General features: G+C 51.3%; 2 protein-coding genes across 3 annotated transcripts; both read right to left on the bottom strand.

Annotated features, from left to right (window-relative positions):
- Window positions 1-20: 20 nt before the first annotated feature.
- Window positions 21-7,428, bottom strand: REC8 (REC8 meiotic recombination protein). The gene is made up of 20 exons (XM_053593451.1): window positions 6,074-7,428; window positions 5,908-5,976; window positions 5,610-5,752; window positions 5,449-5,524; window positions 5,221-5,341; window positions 4,111-4,199; window positions 3,899-3,906; window positions 3,470-3,537; window positions 2,863-2,989; window positions 2,702-2,774; window positions 2,525-2,616; window positions 2,299-2,348; window positions 1,853-1,999; window positions 1,434-1,500; window positions 1,182-1,345; window positions 977-1,025; window positions 672-738; window positions 428-559; window positions 246-352; window positions 21-164 (listed from the first exon to the last, which is right to left on the bottom strand). The coding sequence occupies exons 1-20, from the start codon at window positions 6,127-6,129 to the stop codon at window positions 73-75; spliced, it is 1,797 nt and encodes a 598-aa protein (XP_053449426.1). The 5' UTR covers window positions 6,130-7,428; the 3' UTR covers window positions 21-72.
- A 4,485-nt stretch (window positions 7,429-11,913) lies between these two features.
- Window positions 11,914-17,285, bottom strand: IRF9 (interferon regulatory factor 9). 2 transcript variants are annotated; one of them, XM_053593458.1, is made up of 9 exons: window positions 16,704-17,285; window positions 15,849-15,985; window positions 15,299-15,476; window positions 14,958-15,088; window positions 14,781-14,868; window positions 14,606-14,677; window positions 13,783-14,124; window positions 12,500-12,615; window positions 11,914-12,372 (listed from the first exon to the last, which is right to left on the bottom strand). In XM_053593458.1, exons 2-9 carry the CDS (start codon window positions 15,891-15,893, stop codon window positions 12,298-12,300), a joined length of 1,047 nt encoding a protein of 348 aa, XP_053449433.1. In that variant the 5' UTR covers window positions 15,894-15,985; window positions 16,704-17,285; the 3' UTR covers window positions 11,914-12,297. The 2 variants fall into 2 exon arrangements, with proteins under 2 accessions (XP_053449433.1, XP_053449432.1); XM_053593457.1 differs by having other exon boundaries at window positions 15,805-15,985; window positions 16,704-17,042.
- Between the last annotated feature and the right edge of the window lie 46 nt (window positions 17,286-17,331).

Here is a 17,331-nt window from a genome sequence, read left to right on the forward strand (position 1 = left end):
GTGAACATTCAGAAACAAACAGGCAGGACATGGTATAATGTACCCGGTTTCCTGCAGCTTTGTAAATGGCCTCTAATCTTGGTAGAATCTGGGCCCTGGCCGGATCAGGAGGCGCCCGTATGGTTTCTCTTGTTCCACGTGGAGGATCTGCTGTGCTGAGAGCACTGGTTAGAGGCGAAGAGAGGGCAGGTCAAGGGGAGTTTGGTCTGTGTGTCCCCACCCTACACATGCACACACACACATACCCAGAAGCAGGTAGAAGACCCGAGCAGCCATCCTGCGGGGTCCGAGAGGTGGCACTAGGCTGCTGAAGTCAGGCTCCCTGTTGGCCTGCAGCTCCAGGGCCACTGCCCTGTAGGGAAACCAAGAACTGTTAGCTGAGGCCCCAGCCTAGGTCCACCCCACTTAAGCACCCCCTCCCTAGTACCTGTGCACGGCCTCTAGTGAGAGCAGCTCCAGCTGAGGGGGTAGCTCTAAAGGCATCTCCATGGGCACCTCAGGGAGTTCAGGCACTGCAGGCAGTACAGGGGGCTCTGGCTGCTCTGCCTCAGCCCAGGCCCTAGGAGAACATGGGGGTCATGAAGGAAAGGTGGCAGCCTCAACAGTGATAAGGGGCATACCTTTCTTAGCAGCTGCTTCCCCCACAGCTTCCACAAAGCCTGGCTTCTTACCACCGTTCTTCTGGTGGGATTAGACTGATGCGGGACTTCTCCTCTTCAGCTGCTTCTAGGGAGAGCTCTGTTGAAGGGAAGAAAGGTGCTGAGAAGGAGTCTGCTTGGCTGTAAGTTGGTCAGAGTAGTTGCCAGGGCAGTGCAGTGATTTGTTAAAAGTACCCAGGTGGGAGAAGTAAAGAGAATAAATCTTTGCTTCCCTCTGTTATACACCGCACTCAGAAATAACTTCAGCCATTGGGATGCTAGTTTAATGGGATGGTGATTAGGGTGTGGGTTCCCACCGTCCCCTCTTAAGTGCTTACCTGAAGACAGCATGAGGGGACCACTGGGTTCCTGGGCCTCCCTCAGGACCTGGGAGTTAGGAGAAGGAGAACTAAGATCCCAAGCAGTGCAAGCATCTGGGGCCTGGGTCTCAAGGTGCAAGACCAGTGAGCTTGTGCCCTGGTAGAGGGCAGCCTGCTGGCAAAGCAGAGCACTGGGTCTGTGCCAGGGCAGTGTGGCACGTACCTCGATCTCACTTGGAATTTCAGTCTTTCTTTTCTCCTCTTCAGCTGCTAGCTCCCTTTCGGCAGCCTCTTCAGCCTCCTGGGGCAGCCTTGGCCTCAGCCCCTTGGGAGGTGGCTGGGCACAGTGGGTCCACAAAGCCAGTAGTTCTCGAGGTAGCCAACAAGCTGGGGACAGGGTTGGAGGTGTGAGAAACTCCAAGAGTGAGGGGTCTGGGTTTTGAGGATCTTAGATGCCCAATCCCGCCATTCTTACTATGAGTTGGAGTTCGGAATAACTCTGCAGGGCTCATGATTGTCCTCTCAGGAGGCTGCACCATTGGCTGTGTGGTTGGGGAAGGTCAAAGGCCCCATTATGAATGAACTACTCAGTGCCCCTTCATCTTTCACAGTGCATTAGAACCTCTGGACTTCCCCCTCTTTCAGGCTCCTGACACTACCTACCTGGCTTATTGCCAAAGGAAAGACTTTTTAATCTGGTGACTGTGGATGCAGTAGGGGGCATGAAGAGTTGTGTGTGTGTAAACCCACATCACATGTGCTTACGGGGGAATGGAGGGAGATTTTTGCTAAATTCCCAAATGCCCCCACAGGAGTTTAGAAGGCTCAGCTTGCACCTGCCCCAGGTTGTCCCTGCCTCCCCCACTTCCCCAGCAGAGCCTGAGCTGCACTCACACACTCCCAGCAGTGGGCTTTGGTTTGCAGTTGTTCCTGGAATTTCTCCTTGGAGATCTGAGTTTCCTTGTCCCAGAATAGTAATTGGCGACGGCGACGAGCAGGTGGGCTCTCAGGAGGTGGGGGGGCTGAGGGCCTCTTCCTCCGCTGAGTTGGGAGGAAAATGGGGACAAAGCTACCCATTACTCCTTTTCCTGTGACCCCGGTGGACAGCTAACAGGCATCTGGGGAAAGGGCTTGGGCAGGGCTTCCACACCACTTGTGCAACTCATACCTAGCATGAGGGTGTGCATCTGGAAAGTACGGGCCAGACAAGATGGGGTGTGGAAAGGGGTATCTTTTGCTGATCAGCACACAGGCCCCATGCAAGATAGCTGTGGCCCTGGGCTTGGGGAAGTAGCCTTGGAAAGGGGATGAAGAGGGGACTTGGAAGCAATGCCACTCACCTCTGGGCTTGGTGGGGCTGGCAGACGCAGCTCCTCTGGTGGTGTCACCTCTGCAATAACACCCAACAACACCCAAGGTCCTGGCTGTGTCTCACCAGCCCCTTTACCCTTAGTACCACTGGGGCTAGAAGCTGCGGGCTCCTTCCTTCAGCAAGGATACCGGGCCCTGGTCTGCAGCAGTGAAGAGGTACTCCTAGGCAAGCCGCCAGACATAGTGGGCACTCACCAGTCAGTAGGGGCTTGGGCTCCCAGCCTGTTGGCTTCAGCTCCTCAGGGCCTAGGACCTGGCTTGGAAGTAGCTCTCCTATCCCTTCCACCCTGAGGAGAGACAAGAGAAATTAGGACCCCCATTCCCAACACAGATTCCCCCCTACACACCTGGTCCAGAAATTCTTGCCCTTACAGTATAGGAGCTGGAGGCGAGAGTGAGGGGACTACAATGACACCCTCTGGAGCCCGGGGCTCCTCCTTGAACTCTGCAAAAAGAGAATCAGAGCTCAGAGGGCAGAAGAGAAGAAATGGGAGCACTCTTCAGTCCCAGTCTGCCTATGCCAGGGGTCTGACCATCCAGTGCTGGGGGGGCCCTACGCGGCCGAGGAGGCCTGCCTTCCTCTAACAAGATAGCTTCATCTTCCTCCGCAATCAGAAGGTCCAAGTCCCGGCGGCTGACCTCTGGGAGATCCCGTTCACCCTGTCAAGAAAGAAAAAGGGGAAACTGGGCGGTGCCTGTGGCTCAGTTGGTAAGGCGCCAGCCCCATATACCAAGGGTGGCAGGTTCAAACCCGACCCCGGCTGAACTGCAACCAAAAAATAGCTGGACGTTGTGGCGGGCGCCTGTAGTCCCAGCTACTCGGGAGGCTGAGGCAAGAGAATCGCTTAAGCCCAGGAGTTGGAGGTTGCTGTGAGCTGTGTGAGGCCACGGCACTCTACCGAGGGCCATAAAGTGAGACTCTGTCTCTACAAAAAAAAAAAACGAAGAAGGGGAAACTAAAGAAAGGCAAGGAGAGGATTCAGGAGGCACACCACAGGGCCAGGTCCGAGGAAGCCTACTTAGGTGCTCAGGAACAGGGAGTGGGGAAATAAGAGACAAAGAAGGCAGGACTCTGGAGGCAGAGAATAGTAGATCCAAGAAGACTGGGCCTCAGGCCCCATGTGCAGGGAAATGACTCACCTCAATCTGCAGAAGGCGTATGGGCTCTGCCTCCTGGAGGGTGATGACCTCAGGAGACAGCACAGTGACTGTAAGGGAAGTCAGACCAGCCCCTCAGTTTCTTTCCAAGTTCTCACACCCATGTTGTGAGGCAGAAACATAGACTCTGGAGTCATGTCAACTGGGTTCTAGTCAGACCCAAGCCAGACACTGGCAACTTGACCCTTGGTACACTGTTTAACTGTGGCCTTCACTTTCCTCATCTGTAAAATGAGGATAAGAAATCTGGCCACTGGCTGGGCACAGTGGCTCATGCCTATAATCCTAACACTTGGGAGGCTGAGGCAGGTGGATTGCCTCAGCTCAGTTTCAAGACCAGCCTGAGCAAGAGCAAGACCCCATGTCTAAAAATAGCCAGGCATTGTGGCAGGCACCTGTAGTCCCAGCTACTTGGGAGACTGAGGCAAGAGAATAGCTTGAGCCCCGACCCCCCCTATCCCCCCGCCAAAAAAGAGAAAAGAAATCTGGCTACAAAGAATTCTAGTGAGGCAGTGATGAGGTTATACACATAATGTGCCCCTTACATTTTAAGTTCAAAGATGGCCATTTCTTCAGCTCTTGGGCCTTCCTATGCCTCTTACCACAAAGAAGGTTCTCTCTACTAACCTGGCTCCCTGGGCTCCACAGGGACTTCGGGAGGGATCTCCTCAAGAACTCTCTCAGGGGTCACAGCCTCTAAGAGGTGTCGAATCTTTGGGGAGGGATTAGGAGCAAAAGACAGGATTCGGCTTCAGCCCCTGCTTTCCCACCTGCACAACCTCATTCAAATAATGGTTGGTGATCTTTTATGTCTCACTCTTGTGGCACACATTAGCATGTAGAAAACCCACTTGTCATCTGGTCTCCTTTCCTCCTGTTCCTGCCCTTACTGTCTACCCCCCAATTGTGTATCTTTTCATCAATTTGTGCAAGAAACATTGGATCCTTATGTCAAGTGTTTTGAGGAACTGAAGTAAACAAATGATTCCTGATCTTAAGGGATATATCATCTAGTGGGGAGACAAGCTTGGATATTACCACAACAGTCAAGGCAAAGGATAAACCAAGGCCCCAGTAAAGGGCTGAGTTCACGAACTGCATTTTGTTCTGGCTAGGAGTGGAATAAAGACTTTATAGAAAAGAGTGGCATTAGAGCCAGGTTTGTAAGGATATGTAAGACTTGGCTAGAAAAGAATGAAAGGTGACCATTATGGGCTAGAGAAATGACACAAGCAAAGAAGTGAATGTGATATCTTCCGAGCACGTGGGTCAGACAGGAGTGCTAAGAGAAGTCTGGGATGGTTAGCACTGAACCAGGGGATGGAGAGCCCCAAATGTTAGTATTCTGTTTGTAACAGAAGCCATTGTTTGGGAAACTGAGGAAGGGGCTAACATTAAGCTGTAGGAGGATTGAGAATGGATGGAGGACACAGGTAAGGAAGGCCAGTGCAGAGAGATGATAGGGGCCTGGATTAGGGCCTCATCCATGAGAACACTGTGGACATGAGTGGAGACAAAAGCTGCCTCCAGTGGGGAGACCACCTCTCAAGTTGGCCCCGAGTAGGTAAGTACAGTGTGGGCATTCCCTAAATGGGTCCATCATGACAGTCCCCTTTCTTGCACATGTCCTGTGGGGGGAGAGCTATGATGGACTCTTTCGCTAGCCCCAGTGTAAGACTGGGGCAGCACTCCCCTTTTCATGAATCTGGTGTTCCAGAGGAAACGAGTCCTACCTGAGGGATATCAAAAGGACTGGGAAGTCTGGGATCTACAGACATCATCCCAAAAAAGGGGTCTGGAGCATCTTCTAGGGTCTCCATTATGGCTTGGTGGTTAGGAAGCAGCAGATTGGGTCTGCAAGAGAATGGTGGGCTGTCAAAGACTGAGACAGATAGGCTGAGGCCAGGTGGGTGGGTGTCCCACCAAGGGCTGGGTGGTCCCTGTCCCAGGCGGACACTCACAGCTCATATTCCACCATATCAATGCGGATCTGTAGCTGGGCCCGATGTAGGCGCTCCAGGATGTGCTGAATGTCCTCTGTGGGCAGGGAAGGCAAGGTAAAGAGCCAGCCAAGTTGGGGGCCACTCAGCTCTACCCCACCTCTGGGTGTTCCAAGCCTTACCCACGAGGTACTGGCATTGTTGATAGTAGACCCGAATCACACCAATCTGGAGCTGAGCTGAGAGATACAGGGAGAAGCGGGGCCGCGGCTGGCCAGGCAGCGGAGGTTTCACTCGAACCAGCACATAATTGAGAATTTCCTCGCTGAGGAACATAATTAAGAATTTCTTCGTTGGGGGAAAAACACGCCCTGAACACTGCTGCACCCAGGATGGGCCTCACAGCCTTGCCCACCCCATCTCCTTACGTACCTCCCACCCCGGCACTAGGCCCTCCCTCTGCCTTTTCCTGGGCCTTACCAGGTCTTCACCACGTTCACCTGCAGGTATTGGCGCTTCACCAACCGGCTGCCGCGGGTCGCTGCTAGCCTGGAGGGGTAGGGGAGAGTGAGAGGGGGTGGAAGGAGGGAGATCGACACACTGGGATCCCTGGGTCCCCCTCCCGGCCCACCCGACCTGCCCTCACCAGATGGTGGCAAAGCAGCCAGTGTGGCGCTGCAGCACGTTGGGATAATAGAACATGGTCCTTCTGAGCTTTCAGCCTCGACTCCACCACTCAAGAATTCTTTACGGCACAGGATTCCCAACACCGTCGGGAGAAGTAAGGATTTGGACAGGTGCTGCGGGGCAGGGCGGGGTACCCAGAAAGCCAAATTAATGAAGTGATCAACAATTTGGAGGATAAACGATTAAGGGATAACAAAACAGGGACTCAGGAGTTGGGACGCCCCTCTCCGTGGGCCTAGAATGGGTCCGCACACCACGTGGCTGAGTCGAACTTACCAGTCTCCCTGGTTGGATTCCAAGTTGGAGATGCAGAGCTCCGAGGGGAGGCCCGGGCTCTTGCGCAGGCCTTGGTCCTCGAGTCCCAGGAGCGTTGCCAGGCTCCTGGGCCTTGCACTACCTTGGGCGCCTGCAGCGCAGGCCTGTGTCGCCCCCCCGCAGGACTAGTTCCCGCTGCAGAGAGGGCGCGCGCACGATGGATATGCACCTTGCTCCTTAGTAGGTGGCGTCTTTTGCCAGGGGCAGCCAATGGGGAACGGAAGACGCGTTGGGAGCCAAGTAGCCTGGGCTCGAGGCAACAGCGTCTCTTGAGACTGACAACGAACCAATCGGATGGCCCTGCGCCCCGCTGGGGGCCATTGTGAGGTGTTGCGACCAATGGGCTCTCGTTGTCGCCTCTAGTAACAGGCGCTCTTCTGCTGGCCAATGAGCGGGGAGCAAACTCAGCCCCTCTCCTGTAGTAAGCCTGGCAGGGGAGGTTGGGTCATCTCGGGGGCAACTGCTCTGACCCTGCTCAGGGTGCCAAGAGTAAGGTCCTGACCTGTGGTTAGACCCCGTTCTTCCCCCCAGATTCCACCAAACGGGGCTGTGTTCCCACCTACAGCCTGTCATGTGCTGAGGCAGTAAAAATGATGCGAGGTGGTTTTGGAGCCTCCACAGCTCAAAGAAAAAGTCGATCTCACACCAAACAGAGGACTTAAGGGGTCATTTCCTAAACTTGTGGGGTTGTAGGTATTCCGCGTGTGGTCTTTTTCCAGTTGTGCGCAAGTTTTGTCTGAAGTAGACTAGCTTTGTTGGATGTATGCATACTTTTCAGTCTACAAAAGCCATTTGTCTCAATTCTTTATGTAAAATTAAGGTTGTAATTACAAATATCTCTTGTCTCCATGACTCCTGCCTTTACATAGCCATTCCTTTGACCTGGAATGTCCACCCCTCCTTTGACTCCAGGATGTGCTTCTTCCTAAGACTTAGCTCTGATTGTAGCTGAGCTGACCCTATCTTACTACATTCCCCTTCAATGTGGGAGCTGTTGAGTTTGGGGGTTTGTTTTTTTCAGTGAGTGCCTGGACTGTAGTTCAGTAAATATTTGTCAAATGAATGTTCAGTTGTGCTATATTTACAATCATAATGTCAAAGTTGACAAAGTTTAGGGATTTTGGCCAGATACAGAGGCTCACACCTGTAGCACTCTGGAAGGCCAAGGTGGGAGGATCCCTTGAGCTCAGGAGCTCCAGGCCAGTCTGAGCAAGAGTGAGCCCTCATCTCTGCTAAAAATAGAAAAATTTTTACAGCCAGCACCTGTAGTCCCAGCTACTTGGGAGGCTGAGGCAGGAGGATCACTTGAACCCAGGAGTTTGAGGTTGCTGTGAGCTAGGCTGACACCATGGCACTCTAGCCTGGGTGGCAGAGTGAGACTCTGTCTCAACCACTCCCCAAACTGAAAGGGATAGAGATCTAGTCTAATTCATGCCTTCACAGATAAGAAAACAGAAGCCCACATAGATGGTTTCTCTGAGACCACACAACTACTTTGTGAGAGCCTGGTTGGGAATTCTATCTCGAATCCCAGTGTTCCAGCCCTATCCCACTGTGCCCAGCTAAATTGATTTTTACATGATGCTTACAAATTGCTGCATTCACTGTCCATAAGTTGTCAATGTTCACAAGTGTTCTTCTGGGGGCACAAAGATGATAAAGTGGAGGCTCCAGCCCTTATGGTGCTTTGAACACAGTTTAGGAAAAAAGCAAAGAACACTGAGTAAGCTATTTGTTCATTCATCAATTCATTCAATTCAACAAGTATTTGTTGTGTGTCCGTCACAGGCCTACTACATGTCAAGCACTCCTCTAGGACACTGAGGATACAGCAATTAACAAAACAAGTCTCTGTTCTTGTGGAGTAGGGAAGGAGAGATGATAAACAAGTAGACAAACAGAAATTTGGGAAGTGGTGATCAGTGCTATAAAGAAAAATGAGGCAACATAGGAGGATAAAGAGGGCTGCTATTTAGGTAGGGTACTCAGGGAAACTTTGCGCTCTCTAAAGAGGGGATATTTGAAGAGAGGTGACAAGTGCCTGTTTTAAGAAAGAGTACTTTAGACAAAAGAAACAGCAAGTGCAAAGATCCTGAGGGAGAAATGTATTTGGTGGGTTCAAGGAGCCTGGAGCAAAGCAAATGAGGGGAAGAATGGAAAGAGGTGAGGTTCCAGACGAGGAGGGGGCTACATCACAGGACCTCGGAGGGCAAGATAAGGATTTGGGTTTTTACCTAGAGTGAGCTGGGACTCAATAGAGGGTTTTAAGCAGAGGAGGGACATAATCAAATCTATGCATTAAGAGGCTCTCTACTGCACTGAGAATAGGCGAAGGCAGAGAGAGTAGAAACAGACAATGTGAAGGAAGCAGAAAGATATGAGAAATAATAGTGGTTTGTTGCAAAGTGCAGGTGGTAGAAACAGAAAGAAGTGGTCATATTCTGGATATATTTTGAAGGAATAATGTACTGATGAATTGGATGTGGAATATAAGAGAAAATGGAAGTCAAGGAGATAATTTAGACCTCGTACAAAGAACGCCCAGGAAGGCCCGGTGCTTGTAGCACACTGGTTATGGTGCTGGCTACATACGCTAAAAGTGGTGGGTTCAAACCCAGCTTGGGCCAGCTAAACAACTGCAACAACAACAAAAAATAGCCAGACGTTGTGGTGGGTGCCTGTAGACCCAGCTACTTGGGAGGCTGAGGCAAGAGAATTGCTTAAGCCCAAGAGTTGGAGGTTGCTGTGAGCTGTGACGCCACCGCATTCTAACGAGGGTGACATAGTGAGACTGTCTCAAAAAAAAAAAAAAAAAAGTCCAGGAAGGTTTTCAGCAAAGTGAGGGCACAACCTCTGCACTCAGTACTTAATGTCTTCACTATCGTTGCAGGCTGTTTAGGCTCTTGGTTTCCCAGGAGGATAATGGACAAGACTTAAAGGAAGAAGGGAGATCCATGGAGGCAGAAAGGCTCAAAGACTGCACTGAGACTTGTCAACTGAGACACCAAGAAGATGGAGGAGGATTTAGGTATCTAGATTTGATCATGTTGGTGAGCTACTGAGGGTTTATAAGAGTGAAATGGGCTCGGCGCCTGTGGCTCAAGCAGCTAAGGTGCCAGCCACATACACCTAAGGTGGTGGGTTCAAACCCAGCCCGGGCCTGCCAAACAACAATGATGTCTTAAACCAAAAAATAGCCGGGTGTTGTGGCGGGTGCCTGTAGTCCCAGCTACTTGGGAGGCAGAGACAGGAGACTCGCTTGAGCCCAGGAGTTTGAGGTTGCTGTGCGCTATGATGTCATGGCGCTCTACCTAGGGCAACAGCTTGAGGCTCTGTCTAAAAAAAAATAAGAGTGAAATGACAGGAAGAAGTCTGGAAGGCAGGTGTCATGTGCAGGAAGGGAGAAGCTGGAGGATATGGCAGTCAGGTGAGTGGTGACCTGGATTGGAACTAGTCTGTTGAGAATGAGTGTACAGAAAATTACATGATAAGTGGCCTTGTGAAGGAAAAAGTTCCAGTTTGGTGGCAAAATCAATACAGGATAAAGGAATGTAAGCAAATTTGGAGCCCTCAAATCTCAGCAAACAGGGTGTTGATAACATTGATACTCTAGGACAGATTATCTTTTTCATTTTTTTTTTTTTGCAGTTTTTTTTTTGGTCGGGGCTGGGTTCGAACCCACCACCTCCGGTATATGGGACTGGCACCCTACTCCTTTGAGTCACAGATGCCGCCCTATCTTTTTCTTTTTTTTTAAGATGGAAGTCTCACTGTTTCCCAGGCTGGTCTTGAACCTCTGAGCCCAAATAATCCTCCTGCCTCAGCTTCCTCAATAGCTGGGATTACAGATGCACATCCCCATGCCCAGCTCCAGATGTTTTTTTTTTCTTTTTTTGAGACAGCGACTCAAGCTGTCACCCTGGGTAGAGTGCTGTGGCATCATAGCTCACAGCAACCTCCAAGTCCTGGGCTCAAGCAATTCTCCTGCCTCCACCTCCCAAGTAGCTGGGACTACAGGTGCCTGCCACAACTCCCAGCTATTTTTGTGTTGCAGCCATCATTGTTGTTTGGCGGGCCTGGGCTGGATTTGAACTCGCCAGCTCAGGTGTATGCGGCTGGTGCCTTAGCTGCTTGAGCCACAGGTGCCGAGCCAGTCTTCTTCTTCTTTTTTTTTTGAGAGTTTCACTTTGTCACCCTTGGTAGAGTGCCACAGAGTCATAGCAAACTCAAACTCTTTGGCTCAAACAATTCTCTTGCCTCAGCCTCCCCAGTAGCTAGGACTAGTGCTGGCTACAACGCCAGGCTATATTCAGAGGCAGGGTCTTGCTCTGGCTCAGGCTGGTCTTGAACCTGTGAGCTCAGGCAATCCACCCACCTTGGCCTCCCAAGTGCTGGAATTACAGGCATGAGACCCTGCGCCTGGCCATTTTTTAAATTTATTTTTTATTTTTGAGACAGAGCCTCAAGCTGTCACCCTGGGTAGAGTGCTGTGGCATCACAGCTCACAGCAACCTCCAACTCCTGGGCTCAAGCAATTCTCCTGCCTCCGTCTCCCAAGTAGCTGGGACTACAGGCGCCCACCACAACACCTGGCCATTCTTTGGTTGCAGCCGTCATTGTTGTTTGGCAGGCTGGGCTGGATTTGAACCCGCCAGCTCAGGTGTATGTTGCTGGTGCCCTAGCTACTTGAGCCACAGGCGCCAAGCCAGGCCATTTTTTTTAAAGACAGACTCTTGCTCTGGTACCCAGACTAGAGTGCCATGGCCTCAGCCTAGCTCACAGCAACCTCAAATTCCTAGGCTCAAGCAATCCTCTTGCCTCTGCCTCCCAAGTAGCTGAGACTACAGGTGCCTCCCACCACATGTAGCTAGTTTTGGTATATTTAGTAGAGATGGGGTCGTTCTTGCTCAGGCTTGTCTTGAACTCCTAACCTCAAGCAATCCTCCCACCTCAGCCTCTCAGAGAGCTAGGATTACAGGCATGAGCTACGGCACTCAGCCCCTCTCCTTAATTTTGGTTGCCTATAGGGTACCTCTCTGTAAAAATGCCAGGCCAGAACCCATACAGCCCAGACAGCATCACAGCCAGAACCTCTGGGCAGAAGACAACAGCCTGGAGGTGTCAGCAGGAAGCAAAGCCAAGGGCTCTACTGCTAAGTTTACATCTCTACCATCCCCCATGACCCATGCTACCTTCTTCTCTCAGAAAATCAGATACTGATTCCTCCTTCAATAACTTTTTATTAATTTTCATTTTAAATTCTATTTTATTTATTTTATGTCATTTATTGTTTTTTTGAGACCAAGTCTCACTTTGCTGCCCCAGGGTAGAGTGCCATTGTGTCAGCCTAGCTTACAGCAACTTCAAACTCCTGGGCTCAAGTGATCCTCCTGCCTCAGCCTCCAGAGTAGCTGGGACTACAGGAGCCCACCACAACACCAGCTAATTTTTCTATTTTTAATAGAGATGAGGTCTTACTCTTGCTCAGGTTGGTCTTGAACATTTTATTTTAAATCCTTGGCAAAGATCTAAGAGGAAAGTATAAAGTGCTTGGCTTTAGAGCTTGGGATCAGGGGAAGAGTGAAAGGCCTCCTGTGTTCCTACCATTTGGAATTTCCCAGTTCCTCAGAAATAAAAGACAGTTTATCTTCAAGAATTTTTTTTTTTTTTTTTACAAAAAAAGAAAAAAATTATCCTTGAGTTTGTTACCAGCCAGTGTATGTGAAGAGCTCAAGGACATAACTATCACAGATAACCATTTAAAATTATCACAAAGGAAACTGATTAGTCAACAGGGTGGAGAATGAGTCTACTTCAAAGGAGATAGGAAGAACAGAGAGATGAGGTGGAAGGTGGGTCCCCTCGGCTCTACATCAGGGACAGAGTGGCTACTTGTTCCTCTGAAGTCTCCTCCAGTAAGTGTCGGGCAAAGGCCTGCTCCATCTGTATGAGAAGAGAAGGGGAAGAGGGTATCAGGAGCTCCCTCCCTGCTCGGAACCCCGTTGCCCTGCTGAACACCACTCCTCCCACCCGCATTAGATACGCTACTCTGCCTCTGTTCTGAACTCACCTGCACTGTGATAAGATTCTGTGCAGTATAGCTGGTATCAGGGATTTCCTCCCAGAAATTCAGTGTTACCTGGAACTTGGGTTGGGGGCCCAGGCCCTGGAGGTAATTGACCCAGTCTGAAAGAGAAAGGGTCGAAGGTTAGAAGAAAGAAAGAGAGGACAGGCAAGAGGGAAGAGTGAGAAATCCATGATGGAGAGGAGCACATGGAGACCAAGCCCAGAGCAGGAGCAACAGGGTCAGGAGAAATACTGGGAAACAAGTGCTACAAACCTATATACAAACAGGAAAGGTCCCCCACAAATAAGGAGTGGCAGATTACAGTACAACTTGAAAAGCTCTCCACTAGGAGAATTTAAAGTCCTTATAGGCTGCGGGGCTGGCTGCTAACACCGAAGAGCCCAAACTTTGCTACTTGCTCACACATCCCAGTGCTAGGGTGCCCATGGCTCTGGGAATATCCACACTCCACCCCTCTTATACTCATGGCCCCACTCCTAAGGTCAGCTGGAGTTGACTGGGGGCTGGAACTGGAACTGCAAAAGTGGATGGGGGTGAGGGGCAACCCTAGGGGATGGCTGGGGTGTGGTAGAGACAGGGTACAGGGGTGCAGGGTGTGATGTGCACCAGCTCTTCCAAATACATGGATGGTTTTATGTGTCAATGTCTATGGAGGAGAGGGCCATAATCTCAGAACCTCTGTGCCAATTATGTTTGTCACCTTCATATAATTATATGCATCAATGTGATGCTGCTACCTAAGATGTGACACTCTCGGGCGGCGACTGTGGCTCAGTGAGCAGGGCACCGGCCCCATATACCGAGGGTGGTGAGTTCAAACCCAGCCCCAGCCAAACTGCAACAACAACAAAAAAATATAGCCGGGCATTGTGGCGGGCACCTGTAGTCCCAGCTACTCGGGAGGCTGAGTCAGGAGAATCGCCTAAGCCCAGGAGTTGGAGGTTGCTGTGAGCTGTGTGATGCCACGGCACTCTACCGAGGGCAATAAAGTGAAACTCTGTCTCTACAAAAAAAAAAAAAAGATGTGACACTCTCATGCTGGACTCCATTTGAACCTCATCTTCCATAACCTTGGCTGGGGAAGAAGGGCTGCAGTAGCTGCCAAGCTGAGCATATGGCCATATAGGATGTGCACACAGGAGAGCAGGGGTGCCATGCATAGACTATGATTAAGGATCTGCTGACAAGGTGGTGTCAGAATCCACCAAGTTGCTGGGGGCACTAAGAGGTAGTGGGGCTCAGTGGTTCAGTAGAAGCAGCCTCACCTCTGCAGAAGGAGGCGGTCCTGAAGAGCTCCACACACTTGTTGCTAGGCAGCAGATGTGGCCCCGGCCCAGGCGGGGCCTGCGGTGCATTCCAGGAGATGGGGATGGGGCAAAGGCGCTGCACGAAGAGGCCGTGGGAGTTGCTGGCCACCAGGACACCTCTCTCAAGCTGACTCAGCAGGCGCTGCGTGGGCTCCAGTGGGCCAGGTTTGGGAAACACCACCTGCTTCATGCTGCTCTCTGAGCTGGAGGGCTCTGCCACAAGGCGGCAGTCCAGGCTCTGCACTTGCACCTTGCTCACCACACGCCCGCCGTAGATGAAGGTGAGCAGCAGCGAGTAGTCTGGGGATAGAAGAGCCCAGCTGTGCCTGGTGCCAGAAAGCGCATGGACTGTCAGGAGCCCCTCTCCCAGAGGCTACCTCTTTACCTCTGCCCCATCACCAGGCAGGGGGCTTTCTTAGGCTTTCCTACCACTCAGAGGGAGTAATGAATATGTGTATTCGTGGGGCCTTGGAGCTTATGCCCAGGCCTTAGAGTTTCCAAGAAGGTCCCTGGAGATGGGGCCTCTGTTTAGCTCAAAGAAATCAAAGTCATAACATTGACTGCCAGGAAACAGAATGTGTACAATTGTATTTTTGAGAAGCAAGCATTTTGGAGTCCGGATAAGCAAGTGGAATTCTCACTGCCTAGAAACCTGTACCTCAGTCTATGTAAGGCTGGTTCAGTTTGCTGCAAGCCCAGACTAACCAGACAACCAAGCATAGTCAAAGGAAGAAGGCTCGAGAGGAATAGGGAATAGGAAAGAGCTGGAAATGTCAAGTACCTGACTCTGGAGGGGGCAGAAACTCCAGGGACACCTGATCCTCTTGAAAGGGGGCCTCAGTTGCGTCTGTACCTAGAAGGGAGGCAAAGGCACTGGTCATTCAGAGTAGGACCGGGAGTCCCAAGAGCCAGAAAGTATGACACAGGGATGACACAAGAGACAGGGGAGATGGTACCTTCCTGCGGCTCAGGGCTGTGGCTGCTGCTGCTGGTGCTGCTCTTGCAATCTGAATGGCCTTCTCCTCCATCAGCCCCCACCTCCTCCTATAGACACAGTGCCTATCATCAGCTCACCTCTCCCTCACATTCCTGTCCTGCCCTCAGGCCCACCCAGTTCCCTCACCAGCTCTCACATTATCAAGGGGGTCCTGAAGCAAGGAGTGACTGGGTGTACAGTTTTTCAAAGTACTCTCTTCCTCTTCCTTCTCAGGGGACACACAACTGTGGTGTCGCTTTGATTGTGATTTCTGGATCCCTGGCTTGGCTGTCGAATCATTGAGGGGGGATAGAAAGGTCAGGGTCTTTCACAGACACAGAGGGTGAGGGAGAGGTATGAGGCAGGGAAAGGGTAGGCAGGACTAGGAAGGGGGTCCTGGGTAGCAGCTCCCCAAGGGCAGGAATGGGGCAAAACCCTGAGGGGCACGGGGCAAGCTTGTATCTATATCCTTCCTCCTCAGTCTGCTGGTTCACTCACAAGTTCCTGGCGGCAGCAGTCGATACACCTTGTAGGGCTCAGCAACATCCATGCAGCTTCTCTCAGGAACCTCTTCAAACTCAGAGCTCTTATTGAGGGCACAGCGTAGGCGAGTCTTCCAGACAGCAGGGCCTTCTGTGTCCCCTTCCTTGTATGTTCTTTTAAATGTTGCCCAAGCCTAGGAAAGAGAAGAAGGAAAGAGGCAGCATGTTACAGACCCCAACTGCCCCTCCAACAGGGCTACCTTCACAGGGCCCTGAGCTCAGAACGGTTCGTTCATGATGGCTTTGTGCTCTGATGCTGCCATCTTGAAATCCTAATAGTTTTTGAATGAGATCTCTACATTTTCATTTTGCACTGTGCTCTGAAAGTGATGCAGCTGGGTCTACTCTCCAATAACCTGCCCTTTACCTGAAACCCAGGCAGATGCAAATGCTTGAGGGTAAGTGTACCAGTGTACAGTCCATCCCTCACTCAGAGAGATGGTGGTTTCCAGGCCATTTCACCTTGAAGAAAGCAGCATCTTGGTCCTCCCGGAAATCCTGCTTGCCTGCATGCTTCCAGGGAATCCGGAACATGGTCTTATCTTCATCATCCCAACATACCCCTGGGAACTGTCCACTCTCCACTTGCTCCACCACCCAGCTCCGGAGTTTTCGGGTGCAGCGCACCCTGCCTGATGCCATTCTGGGGGATGAAAGAAGCAGGAAGCATCAGAACTACCCCTTGGGAGGGAACATTTCCTGAGACCTTGGCCAATGGGGCTAGATTCTGTGAACGGCCCCCACAGACCCCATCCATCTTGGCTCTAGATACATTTCAACATTCTCTGAGGCAGAACTGTTTCATTTAAGCCATTATTAGCAATTACAAAAAAGAAAGAAAGAAAAGAAAATCCATTCCAAGCTGTGACACCTGGAAGGAAACCTTAGGCATTGGCCTAAATTGTAGGACTTTTCAGGAATGTTTCGTTTGGGAGAGAATTCCCCTGGTGTTCTATTCCTGGCAAGAGGCTCTGCCCACCTATAGACAATATCTGCTTCTGAAATGCCTCAACCCTCTTCATTCCCCCTTCCCACAATCTGTCATTTGAATCCCAGCCCTCTTCCCCACTTGCCGTGGGTCAGGGCCGGGAGGCAATCCATCATACAGGGTCAGTTGAGGATGGCAGGTGCCTTCTCTGAGCTACCAACAGGCCTTCCTACCCTTTAACTACAGGGTCTGGAGCACTGGCCTGCCTTATTCTCTCACTCACTCTCAGGCTAAACCTGCTTCCTAACTCACAGGCCTCTGTCTATTCTTCAGTGTAGCAGAGGAGCCCCAAGAGTCCCCACACCCAGCTCCAATTTGGTTGGCTTTTGTAGCCCTAGATCCCAGGGTCACTCTCCTACTAGGCTGATCTTACCAGAGCCGCTGTCCAGGCTGTTCCAGGACTCAGAGGACCTCAGCTTAGACGAGATCGGGCGCGTTCAGGGTGGTATGGCCGTATTCAGGATCTAAGCTTAGTTCCTGGATAGGCGCCTCCGTGATCTCTCCGCCCCTTTCAATAGTCCCCACCCTTAGTTTCAGTTCTCCTTCAGGGAGGTCCTTTTCCCAGAAATCACATGGTCTCAAAGTTGCAGAGCAGCTGGCTGCCACCAGGGGGAAGCAGTATCTGAAAATCTCACTGTCAAAATCCCAGTGAGCGGCAAGAAGGCCTTGCTCGGCAGAGTTCAGCTCCTGCCTTGCTATCTTTCCCCTTCCTCCTTGCCATACTCCTATGTGACACTGCAGCTCCCCAAGGAGCCTGGAGTTTCCTAGAGTCTGGCCTGGGGCCTCTGGATTGCAGTGTACACCTGTGCATCTGCATCATCCCAGTGTCTACTTCGTACAAATTACAGGATTTCAAATACCAGCCGAATTTGATGAAAAAACTAGTGTGGGAGGAAGCCCAGGCCAGATAGCTAGATGGGAGGGCCTCCTTTGCCTATCTGTGGTATTAAGTCCTTCCTAACCCTGAGTCCAGGGTGGGTCAAGTGGTAAGCTTCAGGGGT

Source organism: Nycticebus coucang, chromosome 6 (genome assembly GCF_027406575.1).
Source record: "Nycticebus coucang isolate mNycCou1 chromosome 6, mNycCou1.pri, whole genome shotgun sequence".
NCBI lineage: Eukaryota > Metazoa > Chordata > Mammalia > Primates > Lorisidae > Nycticebus > Nycticebus coucang.